This window comes from Sparus aurata, chromosome 24, assembly GCF_900880675.1.
Source record: "Sparus aurata chromosome 24, fSpaAur1.1, whole genome shotgun sequence".
NCBI classification, from domain to species: Eukaryota; Metazoa; Chordata; class Actinopteri; order Spariformes; family Sparidae; genus Sparus; species Sparus aurata.
The window spans coordinates 12,892,962-12,913,132 of record NC_044210.1 but is presented as its reverse complement, the minus strand read 5'-3'; the positions used below and the strand labels follow the sequence as shown (position 1 = coordinate 12,913,132).

The following is a 20,171-nucleotide window of genomic DNA, read 5'->3' as shown; positions in this document are numbered from 1 at the left end:
ATAAAAATTAAAGTAAGACGTGCTGCTGTGCTGCAGGAGACACAGTGAACTTGTGTTTGCCTTCCGCTGACTTCCAAGCTACTCACAGAGGGAGACACTGTCTGAATTAAAGCCCATAGACTTATTAAGTCACCGTAAAGACCCATTAATTTACACACTTTGTGGAGAAGCTGTGAGCAAAGATAACTTTTTGTAATTAATTTGCCTCGACGTTAGCCGCAGTTCTTTTAACATCTGGGTGAAATTTGGAAAACAAACTCAATGCAACTTAGAGAAGGCAGGACTTAAATGCTCTTTTATTGCTGACAGTGAGGTGAGGAGATTGAAACCACTTAAATCATGCGAGGGCCAGCAGGCAGCTATCCGTTAGAGTAACAAACTAGCTACTGGAGAAGAGACATCCAGATTGAATCATCACTGAAACTTCTAAATCTCATGAAATAATATATATCTTGTCACAAAAGTTATATGTTAATTGGTGAGCTTTAAAGGTGTCGGAAAGTGCATTTTTTTAACTTCAAACATAGCTAGGTAATTGTTCCCCTGTTCCAAGCTATTATGCTAATGTTACGTTAGCAAACTGGCAAAAACCACAAGTTTAACTCTTTAACCACCATCTCCAGGTCTTACAACAATGAAGTTGTAGTTAAAACAAGAAGTTATAGTTTTGCTAGGAGAAGAAGGGAGAACGCTAAGTTGTCGACAAAGATCGCTAACTGGTAAAACCACATTTTGCTTGTACACTTGTTCATGTTTCTGATATTTATGCTAACGTGAGGTTAGCAAACATGTTACAATTGCTTACTTGACTCTTTTAACACCACTTCCAAAATGTCACAAAAACAATTTTAAATCTTGTGTTTCTAATATGTGCAACTGTTTTAACACAAAAAGTTGTGGGTTTGCTAGCTGAAGAAGGCAAACTGTAGTCAACAAAACTCAAGCGCTACATGCAGCTAAAACATTTTTTGGGTTAAAAGAAAGTGTTAACTAGCGAGTTTTCGTGGTAATGGATGGTGATTTTTTTCTTCTGAAAGAACCAGGTAATTGGCAGCTTCCCCCGTTTCTAATCTTTATGCTAACGTTACGTTAGCAAACAGACGGACAGCTAGCTTGACTCTTTTACCACCTCCTCCAAATCTCACAAAAATAACATTATAGCTTGATTGTTTCAGCTCCAAAAATTTTACTGTAAAAACAAGTTCAGACCAGCCAGGTGGTTTCCAGTCTTCTTGTGAAATTTAAGCTAAATTAGTCAGAGCCTGCTGGCTGTGGTCATAAATTCACCGGACCTACGGTTGGTATAAATCTACTCATAAGAAAGGTGTAATTTTGCTTGAGTGAGAAGGATTTAAAACAAGACTTTAATAATGACTTTCTCACAATAAGAGCTCTTTACAGTTTCCAATTCTACTTTTGCCTCTCCCATATTACCACCTGGAGAGCAGCCATGGATCACAGAGTTCACTGATTAAGAGGAAAGCGTTTATTAGTCAGAGGCCTGACAGAGCTGCTCAGCTTTTCTTTCTCTGTCTTTATCTCAGTGCTTTATATTCAGCTCCATACTGGATCAGCTGGCCACCAGATGCAATTTACATTTACTGGCAAAAACATTTGTAGCCCTATGAAGAATTAGACTCATAATATAAAAGTTCATACATTTAAATTAATAAGTAACCTACAGTTGGAATTGATAAATGGAATAAATATGATTTAAAAGATTAAAAACTGTTAAGAGGTTGCATGTTGCCTAAGGTGTAGGATTAATAGGATTTCATAGTTAAGTTCATGATGTTGTAAATGTGTTAAGAATATTTTATTTTGAAAGTGAGAAAAGGAAGTTTGATGTATGTTTTTGCTTTACGTTTTTTTTGCTGATCCAGTGAGGTGTAAGCGGAAGGGTGGAGTGGAAAGGTGTTTCTGCACGGACGGGGAGAGGGAGAGAACAGGCTAGAAAATGGCGGTGAGAATGTAGCTAAAGGGTGAGCGTGACTCAGAGATTTTTGGGAAATAAGTTGTGAGTTAAGTACACAAACGAGTGTGCAACCGGTGTCTTAGGCTGTCCGTACGACAACCAGGAGAAGAGGACCGGCTGCTTAATGAGAAACGGGATGAATTTCTAACCGAACTTCAGAGACTGTTTACGTTTGTGCTACTGCAAATGCTAAAGTTAGCCACCTGGGAGTATAGCTCCGGTTCAGTTCATTAAAAGTGAACGGACATTTTAGTTAAAGTTTGACTCCCTCAGTTAAACTGCTTGAGGGGTTTATCGGCTGTCTTCGACCTGACGACAGAGAAGAGCCCAGACCGAGTGTGGAGCAACCAGGACGGCCCAAGTGAGTCTGCTGGCAACGTGCGAGGAGGAAAGAGAAACCAACGGGGTCCATGGTGAAATGCTGATCTGTGACTGAGCCTGCACCTGTGACGGTGGGAGGAAAGACTGGACAGTAACCTTGACTCAGGTATCATCCTTTTATTTTGCTCGCTGCGGAGTGAAGCTGCCATAGTTTGGGACCACAACGAACACGTGCAACGCATCAGGCCTGCTACAGTTTTTGGTTTTATGGTTATTTTTGTTGCCGGCTTATATAGTGCATTAAGGTGTGGGCCCACAATTTGTGTTTAAGTACCTGTGAAGTTGGTAAATTGAGGTTTCATGAAATAATCCATTTGAGGGTTAAAAGTGTATAAAGTGTGTCTGTGCATTTGGGTACAGTGTTAACAGTGTTCCCCTAAACAAAGAGGGAGATTTCATTTACAGTGTTTCTTGAAGAGAAGGGACCTTTTATTTTGAAGGTTTGAAAAGAGAAGAGTATTATTCTGGTTAATTCTCTTGTTTCATTTGAAATATCTATTTTCCTAATAAGTAAATAATTGAGACTTATTTTTCTAAAACTTTGTGTTGTGTTACTTTATTACTTACCTGGAAAGAAGGTATCATTTCATTCTGAGAGAGATATATACAGGCACCCTTGGTTAAAAATCTTTATTAAAACTGTAACTTAAAAAAGGTGAATTCATATTTAGGTTACAAAACATTTCATGTGTGTATTTTAAAAAGAAATCCAAGATAACATAAAAACTGAGTTGATCAGGGTTAAAGATATTTGATAAATATTGTAAAAGAACCCAAAAGCCCTCCCCTCATATATATGACTACTGAGGGGGGCGCTACATAAAATGGAGGCACCGCTGGGATGTTTCTTGGATGTTTCAGTTTAAAACACAACAAAAAAGAGTTAAAGGTAAAGTGACTAATGAAAAACTACTAAGCAAATTTACAAACAGTATTAATAATGGAAAAGACAGTGACAATGGACGTTCAGTCTGTACATTCAGAGTTGGTGACAGAGCTCAGAGAGTGGTGTCAAGGTGAGTCCCTTGATGAAGACCATGTACTACTGGCACTTGTTCCTAAAGGCAGTGAAGTGGCCCAGATAGAACAAACGCTGGAAACTGTGAAAGCCCTAGGACGAGTCAAAGTACGAGGCAGAATGTACAACAGCAAACTGGATCGTATCACAGCGCTGTGTGAATGCAGAGAGAGAATTGATCCAACCAAGGTTCCGTCCGATGTGAAACACACCACTACCGATGTCAGTTGGCCAATCATCATTGCATCTAAGCGTTCAGGTTCAGATGGAGATGCACTGAATCCTCTGAGTGTTCTGCTTGATGCGTCCTCATCCAATAGCTCTGCTGAGTCTATCATTCGGGCTGTTGGCGATGTGTTGTCAAAGATAGAGAAACCATCAGGGGAGAACAGTAGTTATCGCCGCCTGCGGGTATTTTCTGGCACATTACCAACACCTGCTGGAGAAGAGGCGTTGGAGCATTGGCTTGAACAGGCTCGTTTGATGGTCGAAGAAAGCGACTGCTCAGACAGAGAAAAGCGTAGACGAATTATGGAGTGTCTAAGAGGACCTGCTCTAGCTGTAGTGAAAGCAATACGGACGGCTGAGGCCGATGTTACCCCTTTTAAATGCTTGGACGCTATTGAGAGTGCATTTGGCACAGCTGAGTCAGGTGAAGACCTATACTTCGAGTTTAGGTTATTGCAGCAAGAGAAAAATGAAAAACTTTCTGATTTCCTGAGGCGACTAGAACAGTCACTCACCAAGGTAATTAGTAAAGGTGGTATTCCTGCCAGTCGTATGGACACCGCCCGAGTGGAGCAGCTACTGCGGGGAGCCATCCATTCAGATCTCATGCTAGTTCAGCTTAAGTTAAGGGAGCGAAAGCAGAGTCCTCCAAAGTTCTTAGAGCTGCTGGCTGAAATCAGGGCTGAAGAGGAATATGCAGCTGCTAGAATCAAGCTTAGCACGTCTGTCCATAAAGTGTCTGCCAACAAGGATGTAGACAGTCGACAGACTGAGATACAGACATTGAAAGCAGATATCAAAGAGTTGAAATCAATGTTCGCATCTATGAACACAAAGTCGTTTGAAGAATCTGCTGAGGACAAAGGGCCTGGTTCAGTTATCCAGGGCCCCGTGGCTGAAAACTGTGAAAATGCAGAGGTAGCCGCGCTGAAGAAGCAAGTCCAAAGATTGCAAAAGAAGATGTCAGCCAAAACGACCAAAGTCTCTGATGCGTCTGCCAATGCGCTGCGAGTCGAGCCATTTAGACCCGCACAAAACAGCCAAAAGCCAAACAAGCCTAGAGAGTCTGACGACATCATCTGCTATAGGTGTGGTGGAAATGGACACATTGCCACTAAATGTCAGAATGCTGAAAATCAGAGCAAAGTCATTCACAGGCTCATTCAGTCTCTCAAGAAAGCTAAAGAGGGACAGGCAGAGAGCCAAGGTAACAAAAGTCCTGACACTATCTGCTCAGTCAAGAAAAGTGAAGTGACTTTAGTAGGAGGCAGGGCTATTCCAAAGGGGTTAATTGGTCCCCCCTCTGTCGTGCATTTAAAAGTAAATGGCCATCAGTGTGACGCTGTATTAGACAGTGGCTCACAAGTCACCATCATCTTCGAGGAATGGTACAGGCAACACTTGTCAGATATTCAGATCCATCCTGTGTCCGGCCTAGCCATCTGGGGCTTAAGTGAGACTAGCTATCCTTACCTTGGCTATGTGGTCGTGGATCTTGAGTTCCCAGAAAGTTTTACTGGGTCCAAAGAATCCCTCTCTGTCTTAGCGCTGATCTGTCCTGGTCCTAGAACTCCCGATCAGATTCCTGTTATCCTGGGCACTAATGCCAGTCTCTTCAAGCGTCTGGCTAAAATCTGTAAAGAGACAGCAGGGATTGATATCGCTCAGACTTTGGGTATTAAAGCAGCTGACCCCATCCATAGTACGTTCCCAATAGCTGGAGAGGGGGAAGAGAACATTGGATGTGTGAAATGGATGGGCCCCGGCCCACTGACCTTAACCGCTGGCGGTGACTGTCATGCTGTGTGTCAGGTGGAGTTGGAGAAGCCATTGGGCAAAGAGGTGTTGATGCTGGACGCTTCGCCCACAGCTCCTCTTCCAGCAGGAGTGCTGTTGCAGCCCATGGTATTGTCCAGTTCAGAGGCTGATGTGAACAATTTCCCTGTGTTACTATGCAATGAGTCAGCTCGAGACACCGTCCTTCCAGTCGGAGCAGTGGTGGGATATTTGTGCTCTGTTGATCCTGTGGTCCCTACCTTGCCGCCAAAGACCAAGTCAGAGACTGAGGAGACACCAAAAGAGTTTGATCCTTGCCTCATTGACTTTGGTGATTCACCCATCCCTGATCAGTGGAAAACCAGACTCCGAAAAAAGCTGTCAGAGAGAGCCAGTGTGTTTTCTCTACACGATTGGGATGTAGGACTTGCAAAAGGCGTGGAGCATCATATCCGCCTGTCAGACACAAGACCTTTCAGAGAACGATCGCGGAGATTAGCTCCGGCAGACATTGAAGATGTACGCAGACACTTGCAAGATCTTCTAAAAGCTGGCATTATCAAGGAGTCTCGTAGCCCATACGCCTCTCCCATAGTGGTAGCTAGAAAAAAGAATGGTAGTGTCAGAATGTGTATAGATTATAGAACATTGAACAGTCGAACAGTGCCTGATCAATACACTACTCCCCGCATTGACGATGTGCTTGACTGCCTGACAGGGAGTAGGTGGTTTTCTGTATTAGACTTGAGGTCTGGTTATTATCAGATCGCCATGGCAGAAGCTGATAAAGAAAAAACTGCCTTCATCTGCCCACTAGGGTTTTATCAATTCGACAGAATGCCGCAGGGTATCACTGGAGCACCTGCAACGTTCCAACGGTTGATGGAAAAAGCTGTCGGCGATATGAATCTGCTCCAAGTCTTGGTGTACCTGGATGATCTGATAGTCTTCGGGAAATCCTTGGAAGAACACGAGGAGAGGCTTCTCAAAGTGCTGGATCGACTTGAAGAAGTGGGGCTGAAGCTCTCTCTAGACAAGTGCCAGTTTTGCCAACCAAAGGTGAAATACGTGGGGCACATAATATCAGCAGACGGCATAGCCACAGACCCCGAGAAAGTAAAGGCTGTCACCAACTGGCCTCAGCCCACAGACCTGAAATCGTTGAGGTCCTTCCTTGGATTCTGCGGGTATTATCGGCGGTTTGTGGCAAACTACTCAGCAATTGTCAGACCCCTCACAGAGCTCACAAAAGGGTATGCACCCACTCAAAAAGGGCAGCGGCAAGCTAAAGACCAGACAAAGACCTACCTTAAAGAGGCGGAGCCCTTTGGAGACCGGTGGGACCAGACATGCACTGATGCCTTTCACCAAATTATTCAGTGTCTCACCAGTGCGCCAGTGCTCGCCTTTGCAGATCCCAACAAGCCTTATGTCTTACATACAGATGCCAGTTTGAAAGGGCTTGGCGCTGTATTGTATCAAGAACACCCTGAAGGACTCCGGCCAGTGGCTTTTGCCAGCCGAAGAGTGAGCGCTACCGAACAGCGCTATCCAGTACATCAGCTGGAATTTTTAGCCCTTAAGTGGGCGGTGGTGGATAAATTCCACGATTACCTATATGGAGCAAAGTTTACAGTCCGGACAGACAATAACCCCCTTACCTACGTGCTAACAACAGCCAAACTGAATGCGACAGGACACCGCTGGCTGGCTGCCCTAGCAACATATGAGTTTGACATCAAATACCGGCCCGGCAAGACTAATATTGATGCTGACTTGCTGTCCAGAAATATGGCTGATGAAAGGGAGAAAGGAAAGTGGGAGGAGATACCTCAGAGCGGAGTTAAATCCATTTGTCAGAGGATCAGCACCACAGAGCTGTCTGGAATGTCTCCCCGATATGTCGACCAGCTGGGAGCTTCCCCTGAGTGCATCCCTGAGGTGTTCGCTTTCCCAATGCACCTTGACTTATTTTCCTTGAGGCAGATGTCAAAAACTGAGTTGAGGGAAGCTCAGCAGAGGGATGACATCCTCAAGAGAGTGATGGAAGCCATGAAGCAAGGTAACTGGCCAAGTGATAAAGAGCCAAACACTGAATTGAGTCTATTCAAGAGAGAAAGAGACCGTCTAGTGCTGAAAGAAGGACTACTACACAGGAAAAGCCAGAAATCCTCTGCAGGACAGGTAACTCAACTCGTGCTGCCTGTGGAGTTCCGAGAGGCTGTCTTGCGTTCCTTACATGATGACATGGGTCATTTAGGAGTGGAGAGGACAACTGAGCTTCTGCGGAGTAGGTTCTACTGGCCCAAGATGGCTATGGATGCTGAGCAATATGTGAAGGACTGTGGAGAATGTATCATGCGCAAAACCCCCTGCAAGAAGGCGGCACCCCTGCACCAGATTGTGAGCAGTGGTCCAATGGACCTTGTGTGCATCGATTTCCTCTCCATAGAACCTGACTCGAAGGGAATCAGTAATGTATTGGTGGTGACAGATCATTTTACACGGTACGCGCAGGCATTTCCTACTAGGAATCAGAAAGCCCTCACTGTTGCCAAAATCCTTGTGGAAAAGTACTTTGTGCATTATGGTCTGCCAAGCAGAATACATTCAGACCAAGGAAGAGACTTTGAAAGTCGGTTGATTCGAGAGCTCTTGACAATTCTCGGGGTGCGAAAATCCCGTACCACACCCTATCATCCGCAAGGAGACCCCCAACCCGAGAGATTCAATCGAACTTTACTGTCTATGCTAGCCACATTGGGGCATGAGAAGAAACGTTCCTGGAGTCATCACATTCCTTATGTTGTCCATGCCTACAACAGTACGAAATGTGATGCAACCGGATATTCACCATATCTGCTGATGTTCGGCAGAGAAGCCAGGCTACCAGTAGATCTTTGCTTTGGCACTTCACCGGATGGCTCAGGAGAAAAACACCATTCCCGTTATGTGGAGAATCTGAGGGGAGATCTGCAAAAAGCCTATGAACTTGCCAGCAAGTCTGCAGATAAAATCCATCAAAGAAACAAAAAAGCCTATGATCAGAAAGTGCGTTTCCAGACTGTTGAAACTGGTGACAGAGTGCTCCTCAGAAACCTGGGGCTGAAAGGAAAACATAAGCTTGAAAGTCGCTGGAGCTCTGTGCCATATGTCATAGTCGGAAAACTACCCAACTTACCAGTCTACAGGGTGAAGCCCGAAGATGGAAGTGGAGGGGTGAAAACAATACACAGGGATCATCTGTTACCCATCAGTCAGTCCATGAGAATGCCAGTGGTAAAAGATCATGCAGAATCAGTTATGAGACCAATGACATGTCTAAAGAAACAGAACAGACGTGAAAGAAAGACTGAAAGAACACCTGAAATGAGACATGAAGACTCGTACTCATCTTCGGATGTGGAGTGTGGAGGAACTCATAGATCTTATAGAGAATACCTACAAAAGTTTTCACCTAGGAGGACATATGAGGAGCCTGCGGCTGCTAACTCCCACAGTGAACATGAGCCATCCAGCCATGAGCAAAGTCAAGATGAAGAGGAAGTCCAGCGAGCAATGGATGAAGTCTCTGAGAAAGAGGAACAACGAAACAGTGCTCCTGGAGACAGAGTTCAGGAGGAGTGTCAGTCAGAGGATGATGTTGCCAGTGCCGACTCCACTAACTCTGACCACTCTGACTCTGAACTAGATCAGGGAAACTCTAAAATTCCTGTTAGTACCCCCAAAACTAAAACTAGGCCAAGGTCTATGATGCAGACCAGCAGAGATCTGAAGCCAAGAACTAGTTCTAAGAGACAGGTGAAGCCGGTAATTCGTTTGACTTATGATGAACCAGGAAAGGCTAGAGATCAGCCAATTACTATTGTCCACAAGGGCGTTATTATTAAACTAGGATGTTGAGTCTTTTTCTCTATCTCTGTATGTTATGGGTTGTCTCATGAGGACATGCAGACAGTTAGAAGGGGGAGGATGTAGCCCTATGAAGAATTAGACTCATAATATAAAAGTTCATACATTTAAATTAATAAGTAACCTACAGTTGGAATTGATAAATGGAATAAATATGATTTAAAAGATTAAAAACTGTTAAGAGGTTGCATGTTGCCTAAGGTGTAGGATTAATAGGATTTCATAGTTAAGTTCATGATGTTGTAAATGTGTTAAGAATATTTTATTTTGAAAGTGAGAAAAGGAAGTTTGATGTATGTTTTTGCTTTACGTTTTTTTTGCTGATCCAGTGAGGTGTAAGCGGAAGGGTGGAGTGGAAAGGTGTTTCTGCACGGACGGGGAGAGGGAGAGAACAGGCTAGAAAATGGCGGTGAGAATGTAGCTAAAGGGTGAGCGTGACTCAGAGATTTTTGGGAAATAAGTTGTGAGTTAAGTACACAAACGAGTGTGCAACCGGTGTCTTAGGCTGTCCGTACGACAACCAGGAGAAGAGGACCGGCTGCTTAATGAGAAACGGGATGAATTTCTAACCGAACTTCAGAGACTGTTTACGTTTGTGCTACTGCAAATGCTAAAGTTAGCCACCTGGGAGTATAGCTCCGGTTCAGTTCATTAAAAGTGAACGGACATTTTAGTTAAAGTTTGACTCCCTCAGTTAAACTGCTTGAGGGGTTTATCGGCTGTCTTCGACCTGACGACAGAGAAGAGCCCAGACCGAGGTGGAGCAACCAGGACGGCCCAAGTGAGTCTGCTGGCAACGTGCGAGGAGGAAAGAGAAACCAACGGGGTCCATGGTGAAATGCTGATCTGTGACTGAGCCTGCACCTGTGACGGTGGGAGGAAAGACTGGACAGTAACCTTGACTCAGGTATCATCCTTTTATTTTGCTCGCTGCGGAGTGAAGCTGCCATAGTTTGGGACCACAACGAACACGTGCAACGCATCAGGCCTGCTACAGTTTTTGGTTTTATGGTTATTTTTGTTGCCGGCTTATATAGTGCATTAAGGTGTGGGCCCACAATTTGTGTTTAAGTACCTGTGAAGTTGGTAAATTGAGGTTTCATGAAATAATCCATTTGAGGGTTAAAAGTGTATAAAGTGTGTCTGTGCATTTGGGTACAGTGTTAACAGTGTTCCCCTAAACAAAGAGGGAGATTTCATTTACAGTGTTTCTTGAAGAGAAGGGACCTTTTATTTTGAAGGTTTGAAAAGAGAAGAGTATTATTCTGGTTAATTCTCTTGTTTCATTTGAAATATCTATTTTCCTAATAAGTAAATAATTGAGACTTATTTTTCTAAAACTTTGTGTTGTGTTACTTTATTACTTACCTGGAAAGAAGGTATCATTTCATTCTGAGAGAGATATATACAGGCACCCTTGGTTAAAAATCTTTATTAAAACTGTAACTTAAAAAAGGTGAATTCATATTTAGGTTACAAAACATTTCATGTGTGTATTTTAAAAAGAAATCCAAGATAACATAAAAACTGAGTTGATCAGGGTTAAAGATATTTGATAAATATTGTAAAAGAACCCAAAAGCCCTCCCCTCATATATATGACTACTGAGGGGGGCGCTACACATTCATCACAAGTATAGTGAAGACTTTAAACAAAAACCTAAGAATAGTGTAATTTAATGTGATCTTTGTTCAAATACGTTAATTTGTGTTGGTAAATCTGGATTAAACGGCCTGTGGCGAAGCGAGCCTACAACTGGGTAACACGTGTAAAACTTCCAAAATAATGATTATTTAAGTCGACACCCGATAGTGAAGGAGCTGGAACATTACTGAACAGTATGTGGTGCACCAGCGGGAAGTGAACGCATCGCATAATGTTTATTTTGTGTTAATAAAGACGGGCGGCATGTGGTACAAACTGAGGGCACCTGCTGTTTTCAGTGATGAATGCTAACAACGCTAATGATGGTTATTAGCTGTATGCTAATAGCTGCTCATTGCTGCAAGACAGAATATGGATTTAGTGTCTTCGTAGGGAGAATAAAAATGAATTTCCTGGTGGTATATTGTTGTATTTAATATTAAGAGTAAAATAATTTTGTGCTAATTTTATATTCTTTATTTTTATCCGTTATTCCACGTTTTGCCCCCTTTTTAAGAAGCAATCTCGGTCCAAGACAAGCTTTCCTTTCCCGCCTTCTACCGGTCACATAATCCTGCCGCTCTTAGCAAACTTGTCAGATTTGCTTCGCTCCTTTCTGCCAGAAGGTTTTTTAAAAAGAAAGCGATTCATTTTATTCCTTCCTGTTACCTTTGTCATTCCGGCTTCTGTATGCTAACATTACCGACTACACTTATAGCTGGTGAACTACTGCAGATAGTGAGCTAACCGCTAACTCACCAGCTAGTGCTAGAACACCCTGCTTCACCTACGCCTTCATGAAAGCCCAAAACTACTACACAACAATTCTTTATCTTTTTAAGACACTGTAATACACAACAGTAGACTTGGTTGCTATTCCATCCTTGAATTATCCATCAGGTGCACATTTCCAAGTCTCCAGACCTGCATTTTTATCATATTCTTCGAGCTGAATGAGGTGAAATACAGAAGTTTCTCCCATTTTGCCTCTGGGCTGCTGCTGCTGCTGCTGCTGCCTTCGTAGCCGTGACCTTGGTTTTGGGCAATTATATTTCAGTGCCGTCTAACCTGAGAGCATTCCTCATGAGCCACGGTGTGACTCACTGACCCAAAAATAAAACACATCGAACTAAACACCGGCGTGTGCAGCAAGAGCAAGGACACTTCAGACAAATCGCAACAACAACTGAAGTATTTAAGAGACTTTAATCAAGAGGGTGATGACGGAGGGAGGTCTGATAATTAAAGCTTTATTTGTGTATTTGTTTTAATTTATGGAGCTGCAGGAACCTAAACTCACAACAGTCTTATTTGCATTATTTACATGTGGCTGTGGTCTGAATGTCTGAGTGACTATAAGGCTATAAGGGAAGAAAAAACGTCTTATTAAATGTTCTGTCTCTTAACTGACTCAAACATTTGTAATTCAGATGACGCCAGTAGAAATCCATCCACAGGCTCTTGTGTAAGACCGCCCTCTAGTGACAGAAAGAAGACTTGCATTCATTTATATTCTCTGCTTCTATTCTTTGCTCTGATTTTGAATATACAGTTATCAGAAGCCTTCAAGAGCCCAAAAGCGGCAGATTTTGGTAATTTAGATACATGTAATATGGGTTTTTTTGCACCACTGAAACACAATATAGACTCAAACAACAGGCTTCAGTACATTTTATTTATTTCTTTATCCATCTTTATGTGTTGAGAATATTCCCTTCTTTCTTAAGATACATAAGCTCTTTAAAAACCTTTATTCCACAATTCCATACTGTCTCACTTTGTTTATTTGTGGCGGACCCTGCCACTGTTCCAGAGTTTGTGTTATTACTTCATTAATATGGTAAATATTGATATTCTAAGTTTGAATTTCTTCTCCAGTACGACATGGTGCCCCTTTAGGTGGAGTTTAAGTGCAGGATATCTCACACTGTAGTATTGATGCCTCCACTTAAGTGAATAATACTCTTATCGCTGTGTGTATCAGGATCTTGGCAGCAAGATTTTCTCAGCTCACACTCCGAGCGCCTGGCTTTCGAACAATAACAGTGTAGGCTGGACAACAGCTCGGGATTTTTTATAAAAACAACAAGTCTTGTTCTCTCCGTGCCCCTTTCGTACCTCATTAAAGCCTTAAATACATAATTCATAGGAGCGTTGAGGCCTCTCTGCTTTATGGAGTGAGTGGGAGGGGTTCAATTAGCTGCAGAGGCTAACATGCTAATCACAGGTCGACGAGCATCTTCAGCACACTTAAGTCAGCTGATGAAGGTGATGGTGATGATGATGGCTGAGACAGGATTAGAAATCTTCCTCCGCGCGCCAACGAGGCTTCTTTAATCCGCGTCCGTCTCCACGCTAACAGATGGCCGTGACGACGCTCAGGGTTAATGTTAATATTCAGTGATTCTGACTGTGACTGAACCAAAAGCGGGCTGTTAAACTGTTCTGTTATGGAGGCAATCTGTTCGGTTTCACAGGTTTCGGGGTTGGAGTTCAGCCCAGCACCGGTGGCGGCGAGTGAAACATGTCGACTGACAGACGAGCTGCTGTTTTTAATGGACTGTTCGGTGTCAAACATTTGCATTTAGCGTGAAAGACACAGTACGAAAGTTTGAGATGTTAAGTTTCCTTCAGAGTTAGTTAGATGAGTAGATTGATAGCACATCTATAATATGAAGAAGTTTGTTAGCTTAGCTTAGCTTAGCATAAAGACTGGTCCAACAAAATCTGCCTCGACGCCCCTCGAAATCTCATAAACTAATATTTTATGTCTTGTTCGCCTCATAAATACAAAAACTGAAGTTTAAATGTTGTTATAACACTTAATTAGCATTAAGCTAACAGGCTAATCCGAGCTGTTTCATATTTACTCTACAGAGGCGAAAGTGGTGTCAATCGTTTTATCCAACTTTTATTATCTTTTCCTTTAAATAAATAAATATATTCACATTAATAGCTTTATTTTAATTCATATTTCTGTCTTAGTTACATCATCTTGCTCTTCTTCTACGAGGCTTTAGCTGCACCGACTGGAGAATTAGTGCCACCAGCTGTTTATCTCGCTCACAACACGAGCAGATTTTCGGGAGAGTAGTTATGCTGTCCGTCTTTGCAAAAACTCCCTCTTTACTTTGCCACTGGCTCATTCTTCTTCTTGTAACCCCTCAAAATGATCTTGTGAGGCACTCATGGTTAAAAAAACCAACGTAAGTCGCTCTTTTTAAGGATAGCTTTGATTGTTTAACTAACTACCAAACCAAACATAATGTAATTTTTGAGCCATTTCGGCAAATGATCAAACGTCTGATACAAAAGTTCTTCTCTTGCTTGCAACGAAATGCTCTCGGGTAAAATAAACATTTAATATTTAGAGTAAAAATGCTCACGGTGATTTTGTGTGATCCTGCAGCAGGTGGAGAATGAAAGGCTTTTTTTGGTCTGCACATACACATTCAATCTTTCAGCGCTCAAGGTCGGGCTTTTTCAAAATGAGGTTTTCAACAGTGAATCGGCACAGAAAGATGTTTACGATGTCAACAGGTCACCAGCGGAGCTGTCGACAGTATATCTCTGAGGGTGAAGGAAAAAGTTTCAAGAGACGAGCCTTTTTCCTCAATTGTATGGGGCTTTTAAAGCTTGTTGCTTCCACAACCGACTCACAGCAACTCCAGCATGAAAACACTCCTACTCTCCTGACCCTGTGCAAACGGGGTCCAACTACTATATAGGTATATATGATTAAAATGTCCAGGAATAACAAGTTACTTAGCAACAACCAGCATGATGAAAACAGCAAGCACACATGAACAACAGCGGAAGGGATGGAGGGATGGAGAATCATGGTGGTGACTAATTTTAAACATGCGTACAGTGATTATAAACAGCCTACTGTGGTTGATGTTGCAACAAAGACGTTCACAGATGAGGTGATGTGTTAAAGTTGGTTTGTGTTAAGTTGGGTTTGACATTGTTGGGTTGTTCGGGATGGGGTGTGTACACAAGTCAACAAAATATCAAACAAAGATCTGGTTGTTTTTAACTACTGTAGCTACATTCAGCAGCAGTTAGTGGTTACCTGGGTGATATGCTGCCCCTTATTTGTTTTGAGTATGAATGACACAGATGGGCAATTCTTGGATATTGCACCTTTATTCATAAGGATTCAAGTTCATGGATATAAATTGTCTGTATTAAAGTTTAGCCGACTACAATTTAGAGACAAAAGTCCTTAACAGAGAGGAGAGATTCAACCTGAGTCAGTTAATATTTGCTAAGTACACCTTGGCAACGATTATGTTTAGATTTTACATCTCTGGTTTGGGAATGTGTTGACAGCGAGATGATTGACAGGTGGTAAAAAACTACTCTGTCTGTTTCAATCCTTTTTCTTTCAGGAGACGGGGATGTTTACCAGATAGTCACTGGAATATGGCAGTGGAGTACTGGAGTTGCATTAAACGAGTAGTTAATGAGTTTATGTATTGAAGTACTTGTACATCTTTAAACATGTTTAGAGGTATCATTTGATGTCACTTAAAGGTCTAAATGTGTTTTACTCCCTGGAAGAAGAGAAAATATCAGGAAATCTTTGTCGAATCATCAGACTAATTTGCCATTTCATTCTGATAATTTTCTTTTTACACATTAATGCGTGACAGGATAAAAGCGTCCATGCCCGCCCTAGAGCCTACAACAGCCAATGAGTGATCGTGTAGACACTTCTTTCTCCTCTCTCCTGAGCACCTCAAACGCCAACCTCCGGTTAATTGTTGCATCGTGAAGACAATGGGATTTTAAAATGCAGTAATATATAGTTTATCTCAGTTTTAAAGCCCTAAACTTGGAAACAGTACATGTTTATGTAGTTTGTAGCTTTGAACAGGCCCTTGTTTTTGCCTGTTTTATATGCACACAATTAGTGTTAATAAGGAACAAAAGAACTATGATGACTTTTTGTCCCTGTTACTGGCAGGCAGGAGTAAATTGAGGCTATAAAATTTTAATTTTTTGTCAGATGCCTGAATATTTCCTCAGTAAAACAAATATTAACTAGTCATTTTCTGCAATATTGTTATTTAATTGGAACTTGGACCATGTACAACTATACAGTATGATGTGGACCCATTGTGTTTTCCAGCTAATAGGGGCACTTACAGGTCATCTGCAGGCATAATTTAAATGTTTTAATGGTTCAACAACAGCTTTGAATTTACTTTGCCGTTTTGGGATAATTTTGCATAATTTCCAGGAAGGAGAACAGGTTGATCAAGACAGCCATGATGAAGTTCTTCGGCTTGAGCGCAGAGTTTTAGTTTCCTGTTAGAACCTGATTTATTGTTCACCCTGACGATACAGTATGGTAATGTTGCGCTCCAAATTAGAGTCATTAAACAAGCTCAAAATGATGTTAATTTGCTAATAAGCACTTATCTGTCTGTATCCATATCAGCAAACGTCATCTTGACTGTATATCCCACATACTTGGGGGGGGGAAGGCTCAACTTCACAACAACAAATCCAGGTGAAAATGTAAATCTGTATCTCTTCATTAGCATCAGCTTTGTGGTAGTAAATCCTTGTATACAGCAGCTGTATCTCAAGAGGCACCAACTTATTTATTATGAAGCAGGCCGCGCATGACAGTGGATTAATGAGCGATGATTTATGACACAATTAAAACCACTCATGCTAAATAATGCAAATGAAAAGCAACAAAGCATCCCTGTATAGTTCACAGTCTACGTTGCTGTTGTCACGTGAAAACCTCAAGTGTTCTCTGTGTTTTTTGAAGACTTTCAAATCGCTTTAGAGATCCGATTTGATGTCTCCCCTTTCTTTCATTTCTCACCAGATAACACGAGAAACATCGACTCTCATGTACCTGTGGAAGCACTTTAAAAAAGTGCCACGTCCTCCAACAGCGTTTTTCTTTGCATAACTTATGGAAGCTGTAGGATTATTCGCTCCCGGCTGCATGCTGTGCAGCATCGCATGGGATTATATTCTGACTGTTCGTCTCCCGTCTGAGCGATCGGCTCCTGGCTAAGAACCGCTTTGCATAAACTGCGAGCGATAATGAAGCTCTTGAATGTCGGCGCCTTTATAGCCTCTTGCTGCTGTCATCGTGTCTCTGCATTGTGTTTGACACATCGAACATGACGAGTCCGTCAACGAGACTCAAGTAAAGGAGGATCCAGGAACGGTCACCATTCTTGAAACTCATCAACAAACATGACTGCGCGGCGTACCAGAGCATAGTTGGTCAGGTTTAGGAAAACATAATGGTTTGGATTAATAATTAATAAGGATAACTTCACTTAGAGTATGTTAAAGTAGGTATGTGATGTTATGCTAAAATTCTGTGTTGCCAACTGCATTTTGCTATCTTTCTTGACCAAACTGAAATTCAAAAGGTTGTAGAGCAATAACAGCTTCATTGAATGAGCTTTGTGATGCGGCATAATCATAATAAATCACAAAATTATCTATAATTTCTGTAACCGGAAAGTATGAGGAAATATTTGACTGTTGCAGATTTATATTCTGTCCACATTTGTATCCACAGTTACCTTGTTCACCCATTTAACCAAATCTCATCCTGTAAAACAAAATGTCTCGTACGCTTCTGTTGTTATCAATCAATCTTCAACTTCAAGCACTGAGTGAGTGGCACGGAGCAAGATTTCTTGGGAGCTTCACGGATTTCTGTAGAAAAACACTGATTTATAATTTTGGTGGTAATGGATCACATTTGATGCTTTTCTCTCTAATGTCCTCCGGCTGCTCTGCCTGAACCCTCTGTGATTTAGAGTTCCCTGATGAACAGATGGCTGTCGCTAACAACAGCGAATTGTACCAGGCTCCAAGTGAACATGGCCGGTGTCCGGACCAAACACAGACTTTGAGACCAACTGCTGCCAGTTTGACAACAGGGAGTCCAGCATGAGGTGGTTTATGGAGTTTAGCTGCCATTTAGCCTCAGGTCGTTTAGCCCTGCAGCTAACGTTAGGGGCAAGAAAACCATTAACTGGCATTCGTCAGCCTCAAATTTGGCGTTATATCATTCCACTTTCTATTTCATTAAGACTTTAACTGAAAGTCAGAATAATCTGGATCCACACCAAAAGTTGATGGGCTCTATTCTGGACCGCGACTGGTCCTCCATCCAAGTTTTGAGGAAGTCGGTTGAGTAGATTTTGTGTAATTCTGGTTACAAACCAACCAACCAACAGACACAGGTTAAAACAAAACCTCCTTGACAGAGGTAATAGCTGCCCTGCTTTTACATTAATGCATAAGCCATAATAATCTGATGATGTCATATATAATAGCATAAAAATTTAAGAAACTAAACATCTTTATTGGTATTAAAAGGAAACAGTTTCTTGTTGTAGAATAACATGAAAACATCTCATACTGATCCATTTTTGTTTTACGCCTGAGCAATAAGCTTCCTTGCTATTAATACTTATGACTACATTTCCTGTTACAGGAGAGTCATGCAGTCATTCTTCAAAGTGTCGTACAAAAAATACGATAAAGGAAGCACAACATCATCGAATCCGTCTTACCTTGGTATCCTTGGATGGTTGGCAGTCAATCTGATGGGAAACGGAGGCAGTTTGGTTCATTTTTGCTTCCTCAATTTCACCCAACGCTCCCTTTATCTTCTCAAATATAAATCCCTTAACTCTCCCAGAAGCTCAATCTTAAAGTTTCCTCCGACTCCCCTCCGGCTGCTTCTCGTCTCCACGCTGACCGAAGCACAAACCGCTGCTAATAATACAAAGAAGTGAAGGCTGCAGAGCTGCTGCACAGGAAGAGACGCTCTCCCTCGTCGTTACTGAAGCTTCACCAGAGGCGATACATTTAAATACACAATCTGTTTTCCCTCCTTTGTTTCTCTCTCTCTGTTCTCAATGCCACATTTGAATGCCGTCCCTCCTTCTCGCCTCTTCCCTCAGTATGTGTTGCTTCACATGCAGCTGACAGACAGTTCATAAAGCAGGATGTTTGCCAGTGCCTCCCACATACCAGGACGTTTTTTTTCTTGATCAGAATGCAAATTTGCTGGAGGGAAAAATATTGCAGGCGTTTGGTTTGAGCTTTTTTACATCTGAAGCGTTTCTCTCATGTTCAAATTCAAAGCGGCTTACAGCAAGGGTTTAGTGTTCGGATGAAAGACTTTTTGACAGGACTCACGCTGATGAATGAATGTCGGGCTCAAACTTTGACCCGGCAAGAACCTGCTGCTGTTTGTTCCATGAAAAAAAAAAAAAACATGATGTGGAGAATCTGCTTTATTCACAAAGAGGGAAGAAAAAGGCCAAAAAGCTTTGCCGCCATCAGAGACACAGTCGTGTTGTACAAAGCACCTAAAGTCACCCATGTGAGTAGTACTTGTGTAAAAGTCCTAAAGCATCTGAAATGAAATGAACCCTGACAAAATATGTTCTTAAGTATCTAAAGAAAGGCAAATACAAGTTTGATAAACATATTTACATGTGTGTAAAAACTGTTTACTTGTTTCTGTTCAGCATTAGTGTTGCTGTTATTAACACTGGGGTAGACGCCATTGGGGTTACTGGCGTTGGGGTTACTGGTGTTATCGACATTGGGTATATTGCCGTTGGGTTTTCTGGCGTTGCTGTTATTGGCGTTGGTGTTATCAGGGTTGGGGTTATCACGTTAACAGCACTTTGGGTATATTGCCGTTGGGTTTTCTGGCGTTGCTGTTATTGGCGTTGGTGTTATCAGGGTTGGGGTTATCACGTTAACAGCACTGGTGTTATTTACGTTGGGGTGGACGCCATTGGGGTTATTGGTGTTATCGACATTGGGTACATTGCCATTGGGGTTATTGATGTTGGGATTATTGGTGTTGGGGTTATTGGTGTTGGGGTTATTGAGGCTGGTGTTATTGGTGTTGGTGTTATTAACGTTGGCTTTGTCAGGGTTAGCATTACCGGCCAGGCCAGTCATCACATCTGATACTCTGCATTTTTCTGATTATCAGAACCAGTTTAATTTTTTTATCTGATTGCAGATTAGAATAAGTTAATAAAAATCTGCTGCTTTGCAATCTTCAAACTAAATAGTACTTAGTAGTAAAATGGCGGAATAGAGGTATGAAGTAGCAGAGAACTGAAATACCCAAGTAAGGTACATCAGAGGTGTACTTAAGTACAGTACTTTAGTTCTTGTATCTTTACATTGTAAATCTTCATCCTCTTTCCT

General features: G+C 42.0%; 1 protein-coding gene across 1 annotated transcript in view; it reads right to left on the bottom strand.

Annotated features, from left to right (window-relative positions):
- Positions 1-18,954, bottom strand: part of LOC115577324 (inactive dipeptidyl peptidase 10-like) — a 66,066-nt gene extending 47,112 nt beyond the window's left edge. Inside the window, exon 1 of the mRNA XM_030410344.1 lies at positions 18,506-18,954. Within this exon, the coding sequence (XP_030266204.1) occupies positions 18,506-18,565 (60 nt within the window). The 5' untranslated portion in view covers positions 18,566-18,954. The remainder of the gene's footprint in view (positions 1-18,505) is intronic.
- Positions 18,955-20,171: the final 1,217 nt, after the last annotated feature.